The sequence below is a fragment of the Callospermophilus lateralis genome, chromosome 11, assembly GCF_048772815.1.
Source record: "Callospermophilus lateralis isolate mCalLat2 chromosome 11, mCalLat2.hap1, whole genome shotgun sequence".
Lineage (NCBI taxonomy): Eukaryota > Metazoa > Chordata > Mammalia > Rodentia > Sciuridae > Callospermophilus > Callospermophilus lateralis.
Genome location: NC_135315.1, coordinates 26526979 through 26545037, shown reverse-complemented (window position 1 = coordinate 26545037; position 18059 = coordinate 26526979). Strand labels below are relative to the sequence as shown.

General features: G+C 35.4%; 1 protein-coding gene across 10 annotated transcripts in view; it reads left to right on the top strand.

Annotated features, from left to right (window-relative positions):
- The window catches only part of Mbtd1 (mbt domain containing 1), a 64299-nt gene that overhangs the window by 33348 nt on the left and 12892 nt on the right, over positions 1 to 18059 (top strand). For all 10 annotated transcript variants that reach the window (XM_076871659.1, XM_076871660.1, XM_076871658.1 and 7 more), the window contains 10 exons: positions 5662 to 5779; positions 8719 to 8853; positions 9243 to 9331; positions 9535 to 9769; positions 10435 to 10490; positions 10795 to 10899; positions 14394 to 14541; positions 15365 to 15447; positions 16059 to 16293; positions 16773 to 16850. In XM_076871659.1, coding sequence (XP_076727774.1) covers positions 5662 to 5779; positions 8719 to 8853; positions 9243 to 9331; positions 9535 to 9769; positions 10435 to 10490; positions 10795 to 10899; positions 14394 to 14541; positions 15365 to 15447; positions 16059 to 16293; positions 16773 to 16850 — 1282 coding nt within the window. The remainder of the gene's footprint in view (positions 1 to 5661; positions 5780 to 8718; positions 8854 to 9242; positions 9332 to 9534; positions 9770 to 10434; positions 10491 to 10794; positions 10900 to 14393; positions 14542 to 15364; positions 15448 to 16058; positions 16294 to 16772; positions 16851 to 18059) is intronic.

The window sequence follows — 18059 nt, the reverse complement described above, 5'->3', positions numbered from 1 at the left end:
TTTGGATATCCAAAGTTTTTGGATAACTCCAGTATCAGTTAGTTGATTTATGTTTATTCAGAACACTTTGCTTTAAATCACTTAATGTTTATTAACTTTTTTTTTTTTTAAAGAGAGAGGTGAGAGAGAGACAGAGAGAATTTTTAATATTTATTTTTTTTTAGTTTTTGGTGGACACAACATCTTCGTTTGTATGTGGTACTAGGATCGAACCTGGGCCGCACGCATGCCAGGCGAGCGCGCTACCGCTTGAGCCACATCCCCAGCCCTTTTTTTTAACTTTTTAAAAACTACTATTCCCTAAAGACCTTAAAAGAGCATACTATAGGGATACTGCTACATCGATGTTCGTAGCAGCACAATTCACAATAGCTAGACTGTGGAACCAACCTAGATGCCCTTCAATAGATGAATGGATTAAAAAAATGTGGCATTTATACACAATGGAGTATTACTCTGCACTAAAAAATGACAAAATCATGGAATTTGCAGGGAAATGGATGGCATTAGAGAAGATTATGCTAAGTGAAGCTAGCCAATCCCTAAAAAACAAATGCCAGATGTCTTCTTTGATATAAGGAGAACAACTAAGAACAGAGCAAGGAGGAAGAGCATGAGAAGCAGATTAACATTAAACAGGGACGAGAGGAGGTGGGAGGGAAAGGGAGAGAGAAGGGAAATTGCATGGAAATGGAAAGAGACCCTCATTGTTATACAAAATTACATGTGAGGGGAAAGGGAAAAAAAACAAGGGGGAGAAATGAATTACAGTAGATGGGGTAGAGAGAGAAGATGGGAGGGGAAGGGAGGGGGATAGTAGAGGATAGGAAAGGCAGCAGAACACATCAGACACTAGTATGGCAATATGTAAAACAGTGGATGTGTAACCGATGTGATTCTGCAATCTGTATACGGGGTAAAAATGGGAGTTCATAACCCACTTGAATCAAATGTATGAAATAAAAATTTAAAAAAAAAAATCTGCCCCAAAAATAAAAAATAAAAGCTATAGCATTTCTTCTCATTGTTTACCTTGTAAAATCAAGTAAAAGATTTCTTTCCTAGGTATTACAACGCAGGCCAGCATGTGCTAATACTAAATGTACATGAAACTATACAAAAGTTAAAATCATATTTCTTCAGTTATAGATTTACAGACTTAAGGTACCTTCTATTTGGTACCTAAACTACATACTCTCATGGCTTGTTGATTCTGTCATTGCTAAAACATTTCTCCCTTGAAAATAGTTATAGTTTTATACCAAAAAGAAGTCCTTTGTAAGGTGAACATTGTGACACATTCCTGTTATCCCAGTTATTTAGGAGACATAGGCAGGAGGATCAAGTTAGAAGCCAGCTGGGCAACTTAACACTGTGTCTCAAAATAAAGGGCTAAGGGTATAGCTCATTGGTATAGTGCTTGCCCAACTTGTGCAAGGCCCTGGGTTCAATCAGCAGTACCACAACCAAAAAAAAGGCTTCTTTGTATACATGTATGCTACAACTTTTTAAAGCTTTTCTCATACTTTTCCATTCTGCCTCCTCAGATATACTTGGTATTACTTACATGACATATTCTAATTCTCTTTTTCATACCCAACAAGAATGTTAGCATTTTTTTTTTTTTTTAATAGTATCGGGGGGATTGAACTTAGGGGCACTCGACGTCTGAGCCACATCCTCAGCCCTATTGCTAGGTGCCTCACTTGCTTTCAATTCACCATCCTCCTACCTCAGCCTCCCAAATCGCTGGGATTACAGGCGTGCACCACTACGCCTGGCACAATAGCATTTTTTGAAGGAATAAAGTTATCTGTATTTCTTGTTTATACATATCTAAATTTTTAAATTTTAAGGACAGAAAAATGAACATCCTTTTGTTTGTATATATGTATAGTAGCAATAGTTTGTATTAAAAGGCATGATCTTTTTCTCAGCTATATGTTTATATGAGTAATCTTTTTCAAGTTATCTTTTGTTTTTTTGTGGAGTATTTTCCACCCTATCGTTGATCTACATCACAAAATTCTTACTGAAAATAATAGGACTTGATCTCCATTGTAACTAAAGAAGAATCTCTAGTGCTCATTCTAGACTGCAGACTTTCTAATAGAAATAAATTAGTTTCTGGCACTACTCAGGTTCCATCTGAGCTACATATTATGAAACAGATTCTCAGAAATTAATGAACCCTCATAAAATGAAAATTGCCTGTCTTATATTTTAAAGCTTAATTTAAAAAAAAATATATTGGCAGAAAAGAAAAGCCTAAGTAAATCTTGTATTGTTTTAATTGTTGTCTATTCCCTAAAGTCGTTTTTAATTCTCATTTGGAGTCTCCTAGTACTTAACCAATTTAGCTTTAACATAATTTGTTGTTGTTCTTTAATTATGGACTGTTTAAAGCCTTTCAAATTCGTGATCTTCACTTCCTGTATCTTTACGCATGCATAGCATTTTCTCATCCTTCATCTTCTACCCCAAGCATTTTATTTTCCTTTTGTAGTCTCCTTGAACTCCCCATTTCTCTGCCACCACCACCTCAAAAAATAGATATAGTATCTAAAGGTGAGTGGACTCTCTGGAGAAGGTGGGAACAATCATTTTTTTTTTTTCTTATTTCTACTTCTTGCCAATTCAGTAAGTAGTATGTAGAATTCTTATTTCTTTCTTTAATGTTTGCTCCTCTTTTTGGGCCAAATAATATATCATCCTTCTCTGCCAGATGGACTTTAGTAATTTTATGCTTGTTAGTCTTAAGGTATGTAAATGGTGGCTTTTTGTACATTTGCCATACCATGGGGATAGAGTCTTTCTTGGTTACTTATGTGTAACAACTTCAGATCTAACCTCTACCCACTTATGTATCTGCTAATATATTAAAGATTGTGGTTATCAAAATAACATTATAGGTTGGCAGCTCTGTGGAGGGAAATCTATATTTCTGTCCTAAGCATCATGTGTGCCCTTTGAGAATCTGAATACTGGCCATCTGGACTATCTGAGAATGTTCTTAACGTTCTGAAAGTAAGACTTCCAGCCCCATTATTTTCTTACAAACAGACAGATAGAGGTTATCATACATTTGTATTGGGGATCCCTCAGCATTTGGATTTGGCCATGTCCTACAGGACCTGATGACAGCTTACCTTGCAGGGAAGGAGAGTCGCTCCCAGATAGCTCTCACGAGTGGCCCTGGAGCAGGAAGTGGTGGAGCAGATCTTCCTTGTTTGGGAGGAGCCTGAGGTGGACCTCGCGTCCTGAGTCTGGAAGGTAAATTTGTTGTTACCTGTAAATGATGGTTCTGCTAGTTCATGCTATGCCAATCCAGACTTTCAGAGGTATCCCTCCTGCCAGCAAGAGAAGACAGATGACTTGGATGAAGATGGCTGTTAAGCCCTGGGTCATTTAGTCTTCCATACTTGAGAATATTCATTTTAAATAAAAGGGCAGATATATCTGTGAAATCACATTGTTCAACACATTGAGCACATACTATACTATGACTGTGGTGCTCTTTCTTGTTGTTTTTGTTTCTTCATTTTTTTCTTAGAGTAAACCATATGGATTGGTTTAAGAGGGCCTAGCAGAACCACAACATTACAGGCAAGAACAAATGTCACTTTCTGCTACTTTCTCCTATACCAATCCAGACTGTAGGAACCAAAAAATAAGATCTCCCACTAAAGTGAAGGTTATCTTTGTTTTTTTAAATGAGCATTATTGACACTTGGTTTCTTCAATAAAATGTGACTAAAAATTATTTTCTCCAAACAAATGCTAAGACTTAAAAAAAAAAAGTCGGTATGACAGATTATCATATCTAGCTCCAAAGGGAATCCTTTATACCAAATTCACTTATTACCACATGCCCACCTAAAAACTCCAGCTTGTCTGTATAACTATACCTCTTTCTTCTCAATGGAAAATATACCAAATTCACAGATTTGGCAGTCAAGCAAAGAGGAATAGAAACTCTATCTAGTTCAATTGAATACAATTGTATGCTTGCATTTTACTGCATCTGTCTGCTCTAATTAGTCATCCTTACAGAAATAATTACATGGTCTTTGTATTAATGTACATTAGCTTAGTCTTTGATACCTGTCTTCCTTCCATCCTTTCCTTTTCTGATCATAACTGCTGGCAATAGGGATGGCCCTATAGTCTAGAATGATGTAGGGGGAGGTAGCAGAACCTTAAGGGCCCAATCTTTAAATTTAAAAAGGAAAGTAGTCGTCATAATGAATATATTTTTGGCACAACATGGGGAGATAGGTATGTTTTCCCTCCCAGAATCAGAAATAGCCAAGATTGGGTATGTCTCCAAGTTATTGAGGTATGTTCATTGCTTGCAACTCAAAGAGGTAGCCATTAGTTGATTCTGTCTTTGGTTTCTAGACTTGTCCTACTTCAGTGTTATTTGATATTCTCTTCCTGTCCTTTAGAAATTTCATAAAACAATTGAGAGGATAGGAGTTAAATATTGTTTTAGGCTAACCTCTTGTTGGGTTAGCATCCACCACCAAAGTATGAGGGACCTTCTATGGAAGACATTTTCCCAGTGTACAAATTGGCTAGTTCTTGAAACTCTTGGATGTCTTAGTTTCTTTATCTTTGAACTTTGAGGTTACTTTGTTTTTTCTGTGTTTATTCATGTTATCTTTTATAACCTCACCTAATCCTTTTACTTATGTCCAAAGTTCTAAATTATATTTAATGAAGAGTTGATTATCTAGGGCCTCAGAAACAATTCATAATTATCTGCATTTATATATATTTGTAAGTTTACTTACTTGATTTAAATTACCATTGCATAAACTCCAAATAATTATGAATTGCATTATGGTTTAAGGATTAAAATGTAATAGAAATGGTAATTTGGGAATGTGTTATATTTTGGAAAATCTCTTTGTGATGCACAGTCCATTTTGTGTGCCCATCTTATAACCATTTGGCGTGAAGGCTAGTGATTACCATTTTTAACATTGGAAGTTTTCTCTTTATAGTAATTCCTTCATGACAAGGTTTGAAATAATTAATGATTTTCAATAGTACGCATCTCCCAAAACTCTTCCAACTCCACCTTTTTAAATAACTTTCCAATGCTTTTTCCCTCTTGTCTATCTTAAAAGAATGTATTTATGTTCTATGACTTAAACTTAAGTTGAAAATATAGACAGCTAAATTTGTTTCTCTTATTCATGTTGTTGGAAACCTCATTGCTGATTGGAATTATTTTTCTTTCTGCTCTTTGACTACATCTTTTAAAATTAAGGATTAGGATAAGTGTATGCATTAAAAATAAGTTTTTCAAATCATCTTTATCTCATGAAGTCTACCAAGGTTGTATTCAGCTTTTAGGAAAGTTGTTGTTTAAGTCTTGTGTTAAAACTGTTGAATTTTGAAGTGAACATGAATCTGTCTAATATATAGAGATTCTGTCTTTATCTTGAGTTTAATCTTGACCCTGACCTCTTCTGATTAGAATTTCAGTTAAGGGGGAATGACAGTTACCTTTTAGAGGGAATTGAATGAATTAAAAAGACATTTTTAGTTTACTATTTCTTTTATTGATGGTAATGCTTAATTTCTTTTCTTTTGAATAATATGTTTTAGGCCTTATGTTAATAAGATGATAATTTAATTTTTATATGACAGGCACCTATGGGGACCTGCTGGGGTGATATCTCAGAAAATGTGAGAGTAGAAGTTCCCAATACAGACTGCAGCCTACCTACCAAAGTCTTCTGGATTGCTGGAATTATAAAATTAGCAGGTGAAAAGCATGCATGATCATTTACTAGAAAATGCCAATGACACTCATAATTTTTAAAAGTATTTTTATAAATTTTGCAAATATTGCCAGATAAATGATATGACATAGAATAGGAATTGACTGGTTTTTTTCTATAAAAAGCCAAATAATATTTTCAGTTTTGTAGGCCATATAATCCTCTTTACCATTATAACATTCAAGCACCCATAGCAGTACATGAACAAATGGACTGTGTTCTGGTTATTATAGGCAGTGAAATTTGAATTTCATAGAATTATCACATCTTACTAAAATATTGCTTTTCCTTTTTCTTTTCTTTTCAACCATTTAAAATTATGAAATTACTCTTAGATACCAGGCCATTTAAAAAAAAAAAAAATCATCCAGGCACGTTGGCATATGCCTGTAATCACAGTTACTGAGAGGCTGAGGCAGAAAGATTGAAAGTTCAAGACAACTTAGGGAGACTCTGTCTCAAAATAAAAAGGACTGGGGATATAGCTCAGAGGTTGAGTTCCCTGGGTTCATCAGAAAATGGGCCAAAATATAGTTTGCCAACCCTTATATAGGGAAATACTTTGAAAATTAACAAAAGTTGAGATAACTAAAAAAAAAAAAAAAAAAGTTATACAGTACATAATGATAAAAGTAAACACTATTGATAATGTTGTACATCTTCACTTCTTCCTTACTCTTCACTCCTATGGCCTCTACTGTGCCTGGCCCTTGGGACCTTATGGCTCATATTAGGGATCCTAGTACATTAGACAGTGTGGACAATTGATGTGTGAAAATATAAGGTTTGTTTTTTCAGTAAGCTCATATCTGCCAAATGTTAAATACAGGCATTGTGCAACAAGGTACTCAATCAGTGGTACTGTGGTAAAGTAAGTAGTATACTATAGTACTTTAGAGAAGGGCAACCACTCAGATAAGGAGAATTATCCTTACCTACTGTGAGAGGGGGTAATCCTCCTCTTTGAATCTCATTTCTAGTCATTCTTCTCAGAACACTCTGCATACTGCCCCACACTATATTGCTGTAAGACTTTAATTTACCTTAAACAAAAAAAAAAAAAAAATTGGGTGGGGGCGGTACCGGGGATTGAACTCAAAGGACTTGACCACTGAGCCACATCTCCAGCCCCTTTTTGTATTTTATTTAGAGACAGGGTTTCACTGAGTTGCTCAGCGCCTCACTTTGGCTGAGGCTGGCTTTCAACTAGCAATCCTCCTGCCTCAGTCTCCTGAGCCACCTGGATTTCAAGCAGGCGTAATAGCATCCAGAAACAAATTTTTTTTTTACAGTAGTAGAGATTGAACTCAGGGCCTTTCACATGCTGGGCAAGCACTCTACTACTGAGCTGCATCCCAGGGCCCCTAAATATAATTTTAATTCTACTTTTCTGAATCTTTAATAGCTTCCTCATCCTTAAAGGATGTTAATGGTCACCCACCATTTACAAATATTGATGAGTTTTATCATACACCACTCATCAAACTTATTGCTCCCATCATAAACCATCTGTTCTGATGAATCTAGTCTCTCTCCTTAATGCAACATTGTTTTTTGTCATATGCCCGGGATCACCATTGCAAGTGACTGTCCAAAGCTCTGTACTTTGCTGTATCACCACCCAGTTCAATCCCTACCTTTTCTTGAAATATTTACATAACTATATAAGCATCCTCTAAGTGCTTGTATTATAAGCATTATAATTTAAAATAACATATTGTTTATGTCCCAAATGTTTAAGTCCGTTGCATTTTAAATTCAGTGCATTTATACAGGTCCAGTGACACATGCATGCAATCCCAGTTGCTTGGGAGGCTAAGGTAAGAGGATTGCAAATTCAAGGCCAGCCTCAGCAACTTAGCAAGATCCTAAGCAACTTAGTGAGACCCTGTGTCTATAAATATTAAATATTAAAAAGAAGTGGAGATATGGCTCAGTGGTTAAGCATCCCTGGGTTCAATCCCTAGTACTCAAAAAAAAAAAAAACAACAACAACAACAACAATGCATTTAGTATCTAAGAATTATTTCTAACTTCCATCTTTCATTTTTCATTTCTGTTTTATCTAATTGCTTCATGTCTCCTTTTAAATCACTTTGATCTTGTAGAATTAAGCCTTGTATTAATCATAGAATTCAGTAATATTTAGCAAGTTCATGAATTGTTCTTTGAGTTTTAGAACTAAAAATATAATGCTTTAAATATTTATTAGTATAAGAAAATGCAAGCTGAACTTGGCTTCTATCCTGAAATACAAATACATTGACCATTATTTCAGTAGAGGCCTCAAATTAAGCCTTAACCTGTTAACTTAAAGTTTGCTAAATTATAAACACAGTATACATTTTTTTCCAGAAAATAAAGCTTATTATTTGCCTAGGACATAATTTTTAAGTGATTTTACATACTTTTATGTTTACTGAATTTTGTACCTAGCATTTTAAAATTTTATATCCCAATGAGACAGAATTTTAAGATTGTTGAAGTAGCCACATTGAGAATTATCTTAGAGAAATTGGCCACACCTGATCAGCTAATAAAGTGATTTTTTTTTTTAAATATACTTCAGCTAGATTTCTGTGACTTGACAAGGTTTTACTAATTTATCAAAACTTTCTCTTTTATTTTCACAACATTTTTTCCTAAATTTTGAGAAATTATCAGTAAATTGAAATGCATTTAAGGCAGGAAGCTATGCTCTAAAAACAGCTGAATTAATCACATTGAACAAATGGTTCTCAAAGTAGCAACAGCATCACGAAGGGACTTATTAGAAATGTAAATTCTCAAACCACCCAACCTCTGTCTCTTAACAGATCTTGCATGTGGTTCTGTTGCAGATGCACACTAAAGCTTGACAGCCATTTTCTTCAAGGTTTTCTTATTTATTTGCCTCATGTAGTGATTGATTTCTTGGTCTCAGGTTATAATGCCCTTTTAAGATATGAAGGATTTGAAAATGACTCTGGTCTGGACTTCTGGTGCAATATATGTGGTTCTGATATCCATCCAGTTGGTTGGTGTGCAGCCAGTGGAAAACCTCTTGTTCCTCCAAGAAGTAAGTACATCTGTCTTGGTGCCGTCTCACACATAGTAATCTTAAAGTAATATAGACATTAAGATAATACTTTTCAGGGCTGGGGGTGTGGTTCAAGCGGTAGCGTGCTCGTCTGGCATGCGTGCGGCCCGGGTTCAATCCTCAGCACCACATACAAACAAAGATGTTGTGTCTGCCGAAAACTAAAAAAAATAAGTATTTAAAAAATAATGATAATAATACTTTTCAATGAAAGGAACTTTTGTACTAACAAAACATGTTTTCTCTATTTTTGTTACTTTGAGAACCTTAATACTCTGACAGAGAAATATATTACTTTTTTTAACAAATAATTTAGGAAGCAATTGTACTTCCTTCTGAAGTATAACTGGTTATTTGTTTTGTTTCAGCTATTCAACATAAATATACAAACTGGAAAGCCTTTTTAGTGAAAAGACTTACTGGTGCCAAAACACTTCCTCCTGATTTCTCACAAAAGGTAAAAACAGGATCTTAAAAAGACTGAAGAGCTCTTAAGAGAGAATAACTTTGAGATTTTTTTTAAGGAGTTGTTTTAATTTCATGAACTGGGTGACCTGGGTCAAATATCGAGTATATTCAGTATTTTTTATATTATTTATTAAAATTACTTATATACCTTCTTCATGAATTCTGAACAGTTCTGTCTGTTCTTATTTTAAGGTTTCTGAGAGTATGCAGTATCCTTTTAAGCCTTGCATGAGAGTAGAAGTGGTTGACAAGAGGCATTTGTGTCGGACACGAGTGGCGGTAGTGGAAAGTGTAATTGGTGGAAGATTGAGACTAGTGTATGAAGAGAGTGAAGATAGAACAGATGACTTCTGGTGCCATATGCACAGCCCCTTAATCCATCACATTGGTTGGTCTCGAAGCATAGGCCATCGTTTCAAAAGATCAGGTGAGTACCAGAAACAAGTACTCTTGTTGAGAGTGTCATTGAGGCTGAATTATGCTACTTGGTTATTTTTCTCTGAAGAATAGCATAGATTAAAAAATACCATTCTAGTTGTTTGGGCTGTTTATTCTACCTCAGTTAGTGAAGATTCAAATTAGTCTCCTAACTAATTCCTTTATATGCCTTCCTCTCACTCTCAATTAAAAAAATAATGCACTTTTCATGCATTAGGCCTTGGGGTAAGGCTCTGGGGCAATCCCCAACACTATAAAAAGATACATAAATAATAATATTATTTATGCACTCTTAGCCATGCCCATTTGATAGACATATAGTCTTTCCCTTCCCATTCAATTTTAATTAAAATGTCAAGATTAAATGTGGCTAGGCTTGGTGATACTAGACACATTAAAACGTGTTTCTAAAGTTGTAATTCCCAAATTATGGGATTACCAACATTCTAATCAGCTGAAATGTATTTAATAACATATGGACATATATCCTAAAGAGAGAAAAGACTTAATATTATTCACCATAAATGTAGAAGGCATGTCTTTCTGCCATGTTTTAGAGTATTACATACCTTGTGAGTTTGAAGCCTTCAAAGAAACATGATTTTTGGTCTTCTCACAAATGCTGACAGATTAGTATGTAACTTTTCCTTGTAGATATTACAAAGAAACAGGATGGACATTTTGATACACCACCACATTTATTTGCTAAGGTAAGAAGTTTTTATAAGAACCCTCATTTGTAAATTAGATTTGAAAGAGGGTTGTGGGGTTTTTTTCCTAAAATTATGGAAATCACAGTTACATACGTTCATTTAAATGGATTAAGATTTTATAATCCATAAGTATCACAAATCTTTATTATACTTATTCTTAAATTGTTTTTGCCTAAACTCTGTATTCCCGAATGGAAATTTAAGTTGTAATATTAGGTAGGAAGGAGAAAGAATCTGGTAAACCTTTTCAGATCGGTAGTAACATCTATAACATTGCATGTGCTTTCATATAATTCTTTAGGTAAAAGAAGTAGACCAGAGTGGGGAATGGTTCAAGGAAGGAATGAAATTGGAAGCTATAGACCCATTAAATCTTTCTACAATATGTGTCGCAACCATTAGAAAGGTAAGAGAATAGGTTTTGAAACAAATATAATTATAAAGGAACTGGGCTTATGCTAGTAGAAGGAAACCCTGGCATATTTATTAATTGTGCATGTCTGGATCTTCACTGGAAAGGTTTATTAGGAATTTCAAAGTGAATTTGAATTCTATTATCAGATCTTTGTGGCTTATTATGATAGTCATTTTGAGTCTGCTGTTTTTATTTACAGAAGCTTATCCTGAGTTAGAGAAAGAGTATTTCAAAGTTACTTCCTGGTCAAAGTTAATCCAAAACAGTATTATAACAAGGGCAAGTTTATCTTTAATTTTCCTGTGTTTCTTTTTATGATTTTTCTTTCTCTTGATAATTTTTTTCTTTTTATCTCTTTTCCATTTCATATGTAACTGTTCTTATGAAAATATCTAGAAGGGTTCTCAATTTTCAGTAAGCATCAAGATTTCCTGGAGAACTTAAAAAAAATAATAAATTGGCCAAGCCCCTTCCCTCCATTCCAAATTGATTAGTCTGTATTGGGACCTCTGCGTTGGTATTTTTTAAAGACCCCATGTGATTCTCATATACAGCTTTGGTTAAGAAACACTAATGCAGAATCTGCTTATGTAAAAATGTAGTAAATTGTGATTTACATCTTAATACAATTGGGCAAACACTTATGATGGCTGCCATATCCCATGTGCCTCTTATTACCATCACAAAGCTGCCCCATCTTCTAAAACTGGTTCTACCTGACTAGTAGTAAAACTTCCAGATAAGGGAGATCAGATTCCCATGATCTCCTGCAAGCCTGTGTAATCAGAATAGCAAGAAATATTGCCTCGAAATCTATATTTGTTTAAAAAAGAAGTTCTGTAAGTGATCTCACAGTCGGCAAGTTTGGGAAGCAGTGCCATTGTATCATGCTCTATTCCAGGGAAGTGAAATGACCAGTGAAGAGAATATCAAGCTTCATTTGGAGAATAATTAATACTTCCATGCTAGATGTGATTTGAACTCTTGGAAAGTTTATAGTCATATGGAACAAAAATAAGATGTACAAAAACAAGCTTAATACAAGATAGCCTAAGGTGAAAGTATAGGCCTTGTGTAGGAAATGGCAAGTTTCACATGCAGCAATATCAGGGAAGTTGTGTTGGATATTTAGGTCAAGGTTTTTGTTGATGAGGTACAGAAATCCACTCAAGTTAGCTCTGAGAAATTTACTCTAAGGTCACAGTAGAGAAACACAGACACAAGGACAGTGTATGAGAACTGGAAAAGCACAGATCCAGTATTATTCTCCCCTCCTTCCAGGGCCTTTCTGTCCCATCTCTGCTCCACTCTGAGTTGATGCCACTTTTCTTTCACTCTCTTTCTACTGTTTCCCTGCTCACTCCATGTGCACTGGCAGTCCCTAGCTCTATTTTATATAATAGCCTTTCAATTCCCTCCCACCATGACTTGACAACAGTCTCTGTGTCTGTTAATTCCAATGACTGAAAGAATCTGAAGGGCTGAACCCAGCTATTGGCTTGACTGCCTGTGTGATACATTACTAGCCCCTGATCCAGCCAGCTATGGTTAGAAAGATGGAGAAGAGAATCCTGATGAGTGAGATACTTCTCTTCAGAGACAGAAGGTGAAACCATTAGCTTGAAGAGAAAGTTATTGTTGTATGTGTCCAATTTTAATAGAAATATCTAGAAGAAAGGAACCTGGGGACAGAGAATAAAAATAGTGTAGCCTTTAATGGTTGGCCAAGCCATCTGGGCATCTTAGCTTTCTGGATTGAACACAGGTCATTCTGTTTAACAGCGGAAATGTTCATAGTGGATGAAGAGAGCAGTTAAGGGCAAGAATAAAGAAGAGACCGAGCCAGGCATGGTGGCGCACACCTGTAATCCCAGCAGGAGTCTGAGGCAGGAAAATTGCAAGCTCAAAGGCAGTCTGAGGAACTTAGGCCTTAAGCAACTTAGTGAGTCTATAAATAAAATATAAAAAGGGCTAGGGATGTGCCTCAGTGGTTAAGCACCCCTGTATTCAATCCCCAATACAAAAAAAAAAAAGGAGAAGGAGGACTAACTGTTTGAGTTGGTATTGTGGGACCTGATGACCAGTTACCTCTGAAGGAATAAAGAAGGAGCTGTTGGCTTGATGCCTTAGTTTTAGAATACAGGTAAAATGCAGGACTAAGACTCTGGAAGGGAGGCAAACTCAAATAACTCTATGAATCATTGGAATAGAAAGAAACTGACCATTAAATCATTCAGGGTATAAAGTTTTCAAAACAAAAAAACAGCCTCAGTCAGAAAGTTAATTTTAAGGGCTGGAAGTGAAAGGGCAACTACCAAAAGAAATGAAAAAGGGGCTATAGAGATGGAAATATTGACCAATAGACGGTATTGTGATGAAAATCTATGAGAAAATGTTTCAAGAAGTTAAGAATGGTTATCAGGTACTTCCATGAAGCTGTAATTGGAAGAGCATACGTGCTGGGGGAAAAGGTCACTGGATTGAGTAAATAACCAATAATAACAGAAATGATTCAGCAAGGAATTGCATGACTTGTACCTCAAATTAGGCTTCTGAGTGCAGGTATACAGAGTTCATGGTCTATGCTGTTGTGCCTTTTCTGTAAGTTTGAACCTATAATTATTGCTAGAGATAAAATATTTTTTAAATGTAATAGAAATTGGGAAACATTAGAGTATTAGAAATGATGTTTTTGGACCAAGGTCCTAGTGGTAACAGGGCAAGATGAAAAAGTTTTCGGGCTAGGAATGTGGCTCAAGTGGTAGCACGCTCTTCTGGCATGCGTGCGGCCCGGGTTCGATCCTCAGCACCACATACAAACAAAGATGTTGTGTCCACCGTTAACTAAAAAATAAATATTAAAATTCTCTCTCTTTCTCTCTCTCTCTCTCTCTCTCTCTCTCTCTCTCAAAAAAAAAGAATGCATTGACTCATTTAAAAAAATTCTCTCCCTCTCTAAAAAAAGAAAAAGTTTGTCTTGTTAAAAAATGGGGGGAGACTGGACTTCTTGTTAAAACAATATGAGGCATAAAGAAGAGCCCCTTCATGGGCCACCCTTGGGGTTGTGGAGAAGCATGATGAAAGAGGTCAAGTTAGAACTTAAAGCTGAAGAAGGTTTGGAGAGACTCCTTTGTGTGATAAATCAGCAGGAAAGAAGTAAAGGCAATACTACCTAGAGTGGCTGACAGTCCTACCTGATTAAATTGTAAAGAGCAGCAACTCTCGTGGTTGGTAAAGATACTGTTTCCCAGACCTCTGATATCACTTCTATATAGTTGTGCTTTTGTTTCTAGTGCACCCTACAGCTTACATAGGTTTTTCATTATAACATATTATTTAATATAATTCAATAAAGAAGCATTTTTTTCACTTCAGAGACCTTTATACAGTAGATTTTCCTTTTAGAATGTCATTTAATTTAAGGTAATATTTTTTAAAATAGTGATGTCTAATTTTAAATACTTGGGATTCTCTTAATTTAAAAGGTGCTGGCTGATGGATTCCTGATGATTGGGATCGATGGCTCAGAAGCAGCAGATGGATCTGATTGGTTCTGTTACCATGCAACCTCTCCTTCTATTTTCCCTGTCGGTTTCTGTGAAATTAACATGATTGAACTTACTCCACCCAGAGGTACTTGATACAGTGTTAACTGGAGTTTAAACCTGATTTCTTCTTACATGGTACCTGCTTACATTTAACACAGCCCTAGATTTTCTTGGTATGTGGGTATATATACAATATGTGTGTATGTGTATAAATAAATAAATGCATACAAACATACCCACACTAGAGTTCTGGGTTGCTTTAAAAGCATTATATTCTAGCTAGCTTTAATAAATTACACTATTAATTTCAACATCTGGACCTTGAGATTTTCACTAAGATGGGGGGAAAGTGAAAACAAAGGTTTACAATACTACCGCTGGCTCAACAAGTTTTCTTTCAAAAGAGAAAAATACCGCTCCAGAGTTTTAAATGCTAGACTGTTCAAAAGCCTGGGATTGACTGGGCTGGGGTTGTGGCTCAGTGGTAGAGTGCATGAGTGAGGCACTGGGTAAAATAAATAAATAAAGGTTTTTAAAAAAAAAAAGCCTGGGGTTGAAAAAGCTAAAGTCTGAGGATAGACTATAGCTTAATTGTACAGCTTTTGCCTAGCATGCTGAACCCTAGGTTCAGTCTTCAGTGTAACCAAAAACACCCTCAAAAGTCTGTTATAGACAGAACAGAGAAGAGTCACTTTTGCATTAGGGTAGGCAGACACACCTGTGTGTCTGGAAAGGAAGGATGGTTGTAACACGAAGGAACCATTGCACTCTGTAGTATAAGAGCACGAGTTAGGAGCTTCTCACATTGCCTAAATCTGAAATTGCATGTGCTGAATTATTTTATCTGCATTATAATATTTATGCTAATTTTAAATGAACTGCTACTTAAAACTAGTTGTTTCTTTTAGGTTACACAAAACTTCCTTTTAAATGGTTTGACTACCTCAGGGAAACTGGCTCCATTGCAGCACCAGTAAAACTATTTAATAAGGTAAGTTTAAATGGAAGCATAATAATGATGACCTCACATATGTTTCTTTGCCTGTGTTAGAATAACCTTAATGAAGACTAATATAAATATAAGCATTTAGGCCATGCTCTGTGGCTCAGAAGGCTGAGACAGTAAGATCATGAGTTCAAAGCCAGCCTCAGCCAAAGTGAGGTGCTAAGCAACTCAGTGAGACCCTGCCTCTAAATAAAATACAAAATAGGGCTGGGGATGTGGCTCATTGGTCAAGTGCCCCTGAGTTCAATCTGTGGTAGCGATAGATAGATAGATAGATAGATAGATAGATAGATAGATAGATAGATAGACCGACCCAAAAATGAATGAATATTTCGTGATAAAGCAATACAAATATTTTCTTAAGAGAAAAGATTGTTTCTAAAGTTTTTAATCTGAATGAAATAGAAATGAGAACGTATCATACCTAGTTCTTGAATGCTTTAGTTTCATAATATGTTTGCATAATTAAAGAATGGGAATTTTTGTTTTAAATTATGTTGTTTGGCTATATGTCTTCTCTTTTTTGCTTTCTAAATCATAGTAGACTTTTGTGTCTTTCTATAAAACAGTGTTAATATTTTGCTTCTCTGTGTCAGGATGTTCCAAATCATGGATTTCGTGTAGGAATGAAATTAGAAGCAGTAGATCTCATGGAGCCACGTTTAATATGTGTAGCCACAGTAACTCGAATTATTCATCGTCTCTTGAGGATACATTTTGATGGATGGGAAGAAGAGTATGATCAGTGGGTAGACTGTGAGTCTCCTGACCTCTATCCTGTAGGGTGGTGTCAGTTAACTGGATATCAACTACAGCCTCCAGCATCACAGTGTAAGTTGGTATACAGAAAAGGTGTCCTTTTGTAAAAATCAGCAATTCTCCAGAGGACTGTCTCACATAAATCATCTTGTGAGCTCACAGGACAAGAATATACCTATGTCTGATTGGTTGCCAGGTAAGATATCAAGACTCAACAACACTATCACAGAATCAGACCATGTGTACCATGGCAGTATGAACTACATAGTGACTATAGAAACACAGTAGTCACCAGGTTAAACTGGTCTTGCAGTTTTGACAAGTTTAAAATTACAGGCAAAAAAAATGTATTGGTGTATAGTAAGTACTATTGAGTAAATAGTGGAATCTGTTTGGTATTGAGGCTCCTGCTTTTGTAGGAAAAAGTATACCCTTATTTCAGAGCATCATGTATTTTTATAAGCATAATGGTCTTCATAAAGACAGTTCATCTAAATTATATCTAAATGATTAGCAATTATCTGGTACCAATTTTCCTTTTTATTTTTCAGCATCAAGAGAAAGCCAATCAGCTTCATCAAAACAGAAGAAAAAGGCTAAGTCCCAGCAATACAAAGGACATAAGAAAAGTGGGTCACCATGTGGTGTTTACATACATTTTCTCATTGTTAATCAATTGGGGTCACAGTATTCTTGCACAGAAAATTCTATCCTTGTGAGAACTGATGATCTGCATTATGTATTATGCTTAAAGGTGCAGTATGCCATAAAAGGCAAACCTTTTCAATCATGAAAAGCATTTTAATTGAGAGGAGAAATTACTGCCATAGTATTTACATGGTAAAGAAAGAAACCTACAAATGTTTCTTGAAATCATTTAAAAACCTACCAAAAGTCAATACTTTTTTATTATTTTAACTTTTCATTTTAAAAGCTAAAAAATAAGTAAATAAATAAATAAATAAATAAGCAGGTACTTGATGCTTACAGTAGACTCAGAGCTTAATAAACCCATCCTTCTGGGCTGGGATGTAGCTCAGTGGCAAAGCTCTTGCTTCGCATCTGCAAAACCCTAGGTTTGATCCCTGGTTCCAGAAAAAAAGAAAAAAAGTTCTTCTTACAAAGTATAGCTATCTTTCTAGAACAATCAATCCAGGCTGATGGCTACCAAACCAATTTTTCTCAGTGTGCTTTTTGTGCTATATTTTGCCTTACAGTGAATGATCATTGACATTAATAGCCACAGAAATATAAAAATATGCTGATATTCGATTCTTTTAAATTTAAATATTTTTTTGGCCTGTAATCCCAGCTACTCAGGAGGCTGAGGCAGGAGGATTGCAAGTTTGAGGTCATCCTGGGAACTTACTGAAACCCTGTCTAACAATTTAAAAATTAGAAAAGGGCTGGTGGTGTAGCTCAGTGGTAGAGCACTTCTGGGTTAATCACTAGTACCAAAAATATATTACCCTCACCACCAGCATAGAAAGCCACAGGTTTTATAACTTCATGAAGCATGTCATAGAATATTTTATTCTAAGATAAGGTTATGTATCTTAATGAAAGGTTTTTTTAAGCAAAAAGTTCTGGAGGATTAAAACTTAAAAGGCTTAAAAAAAAAATGTCTCCAACTGACTTGCCATATGTTGAAATAAGTGTTCATAGCACCATAAAGACTTAAGTATATTTTTATTCTTATCTTTCTGATTACTTATTTGTTTATAATTTTTAAGGGAAGAACTTAAAAACTTCTACTGGCCACTGTAATGGTGCTTTGAAAAATAAATTTCAGGCTGGGAATAATGACACCTGTAATCCTAGAAACTAAGGAGACTAAA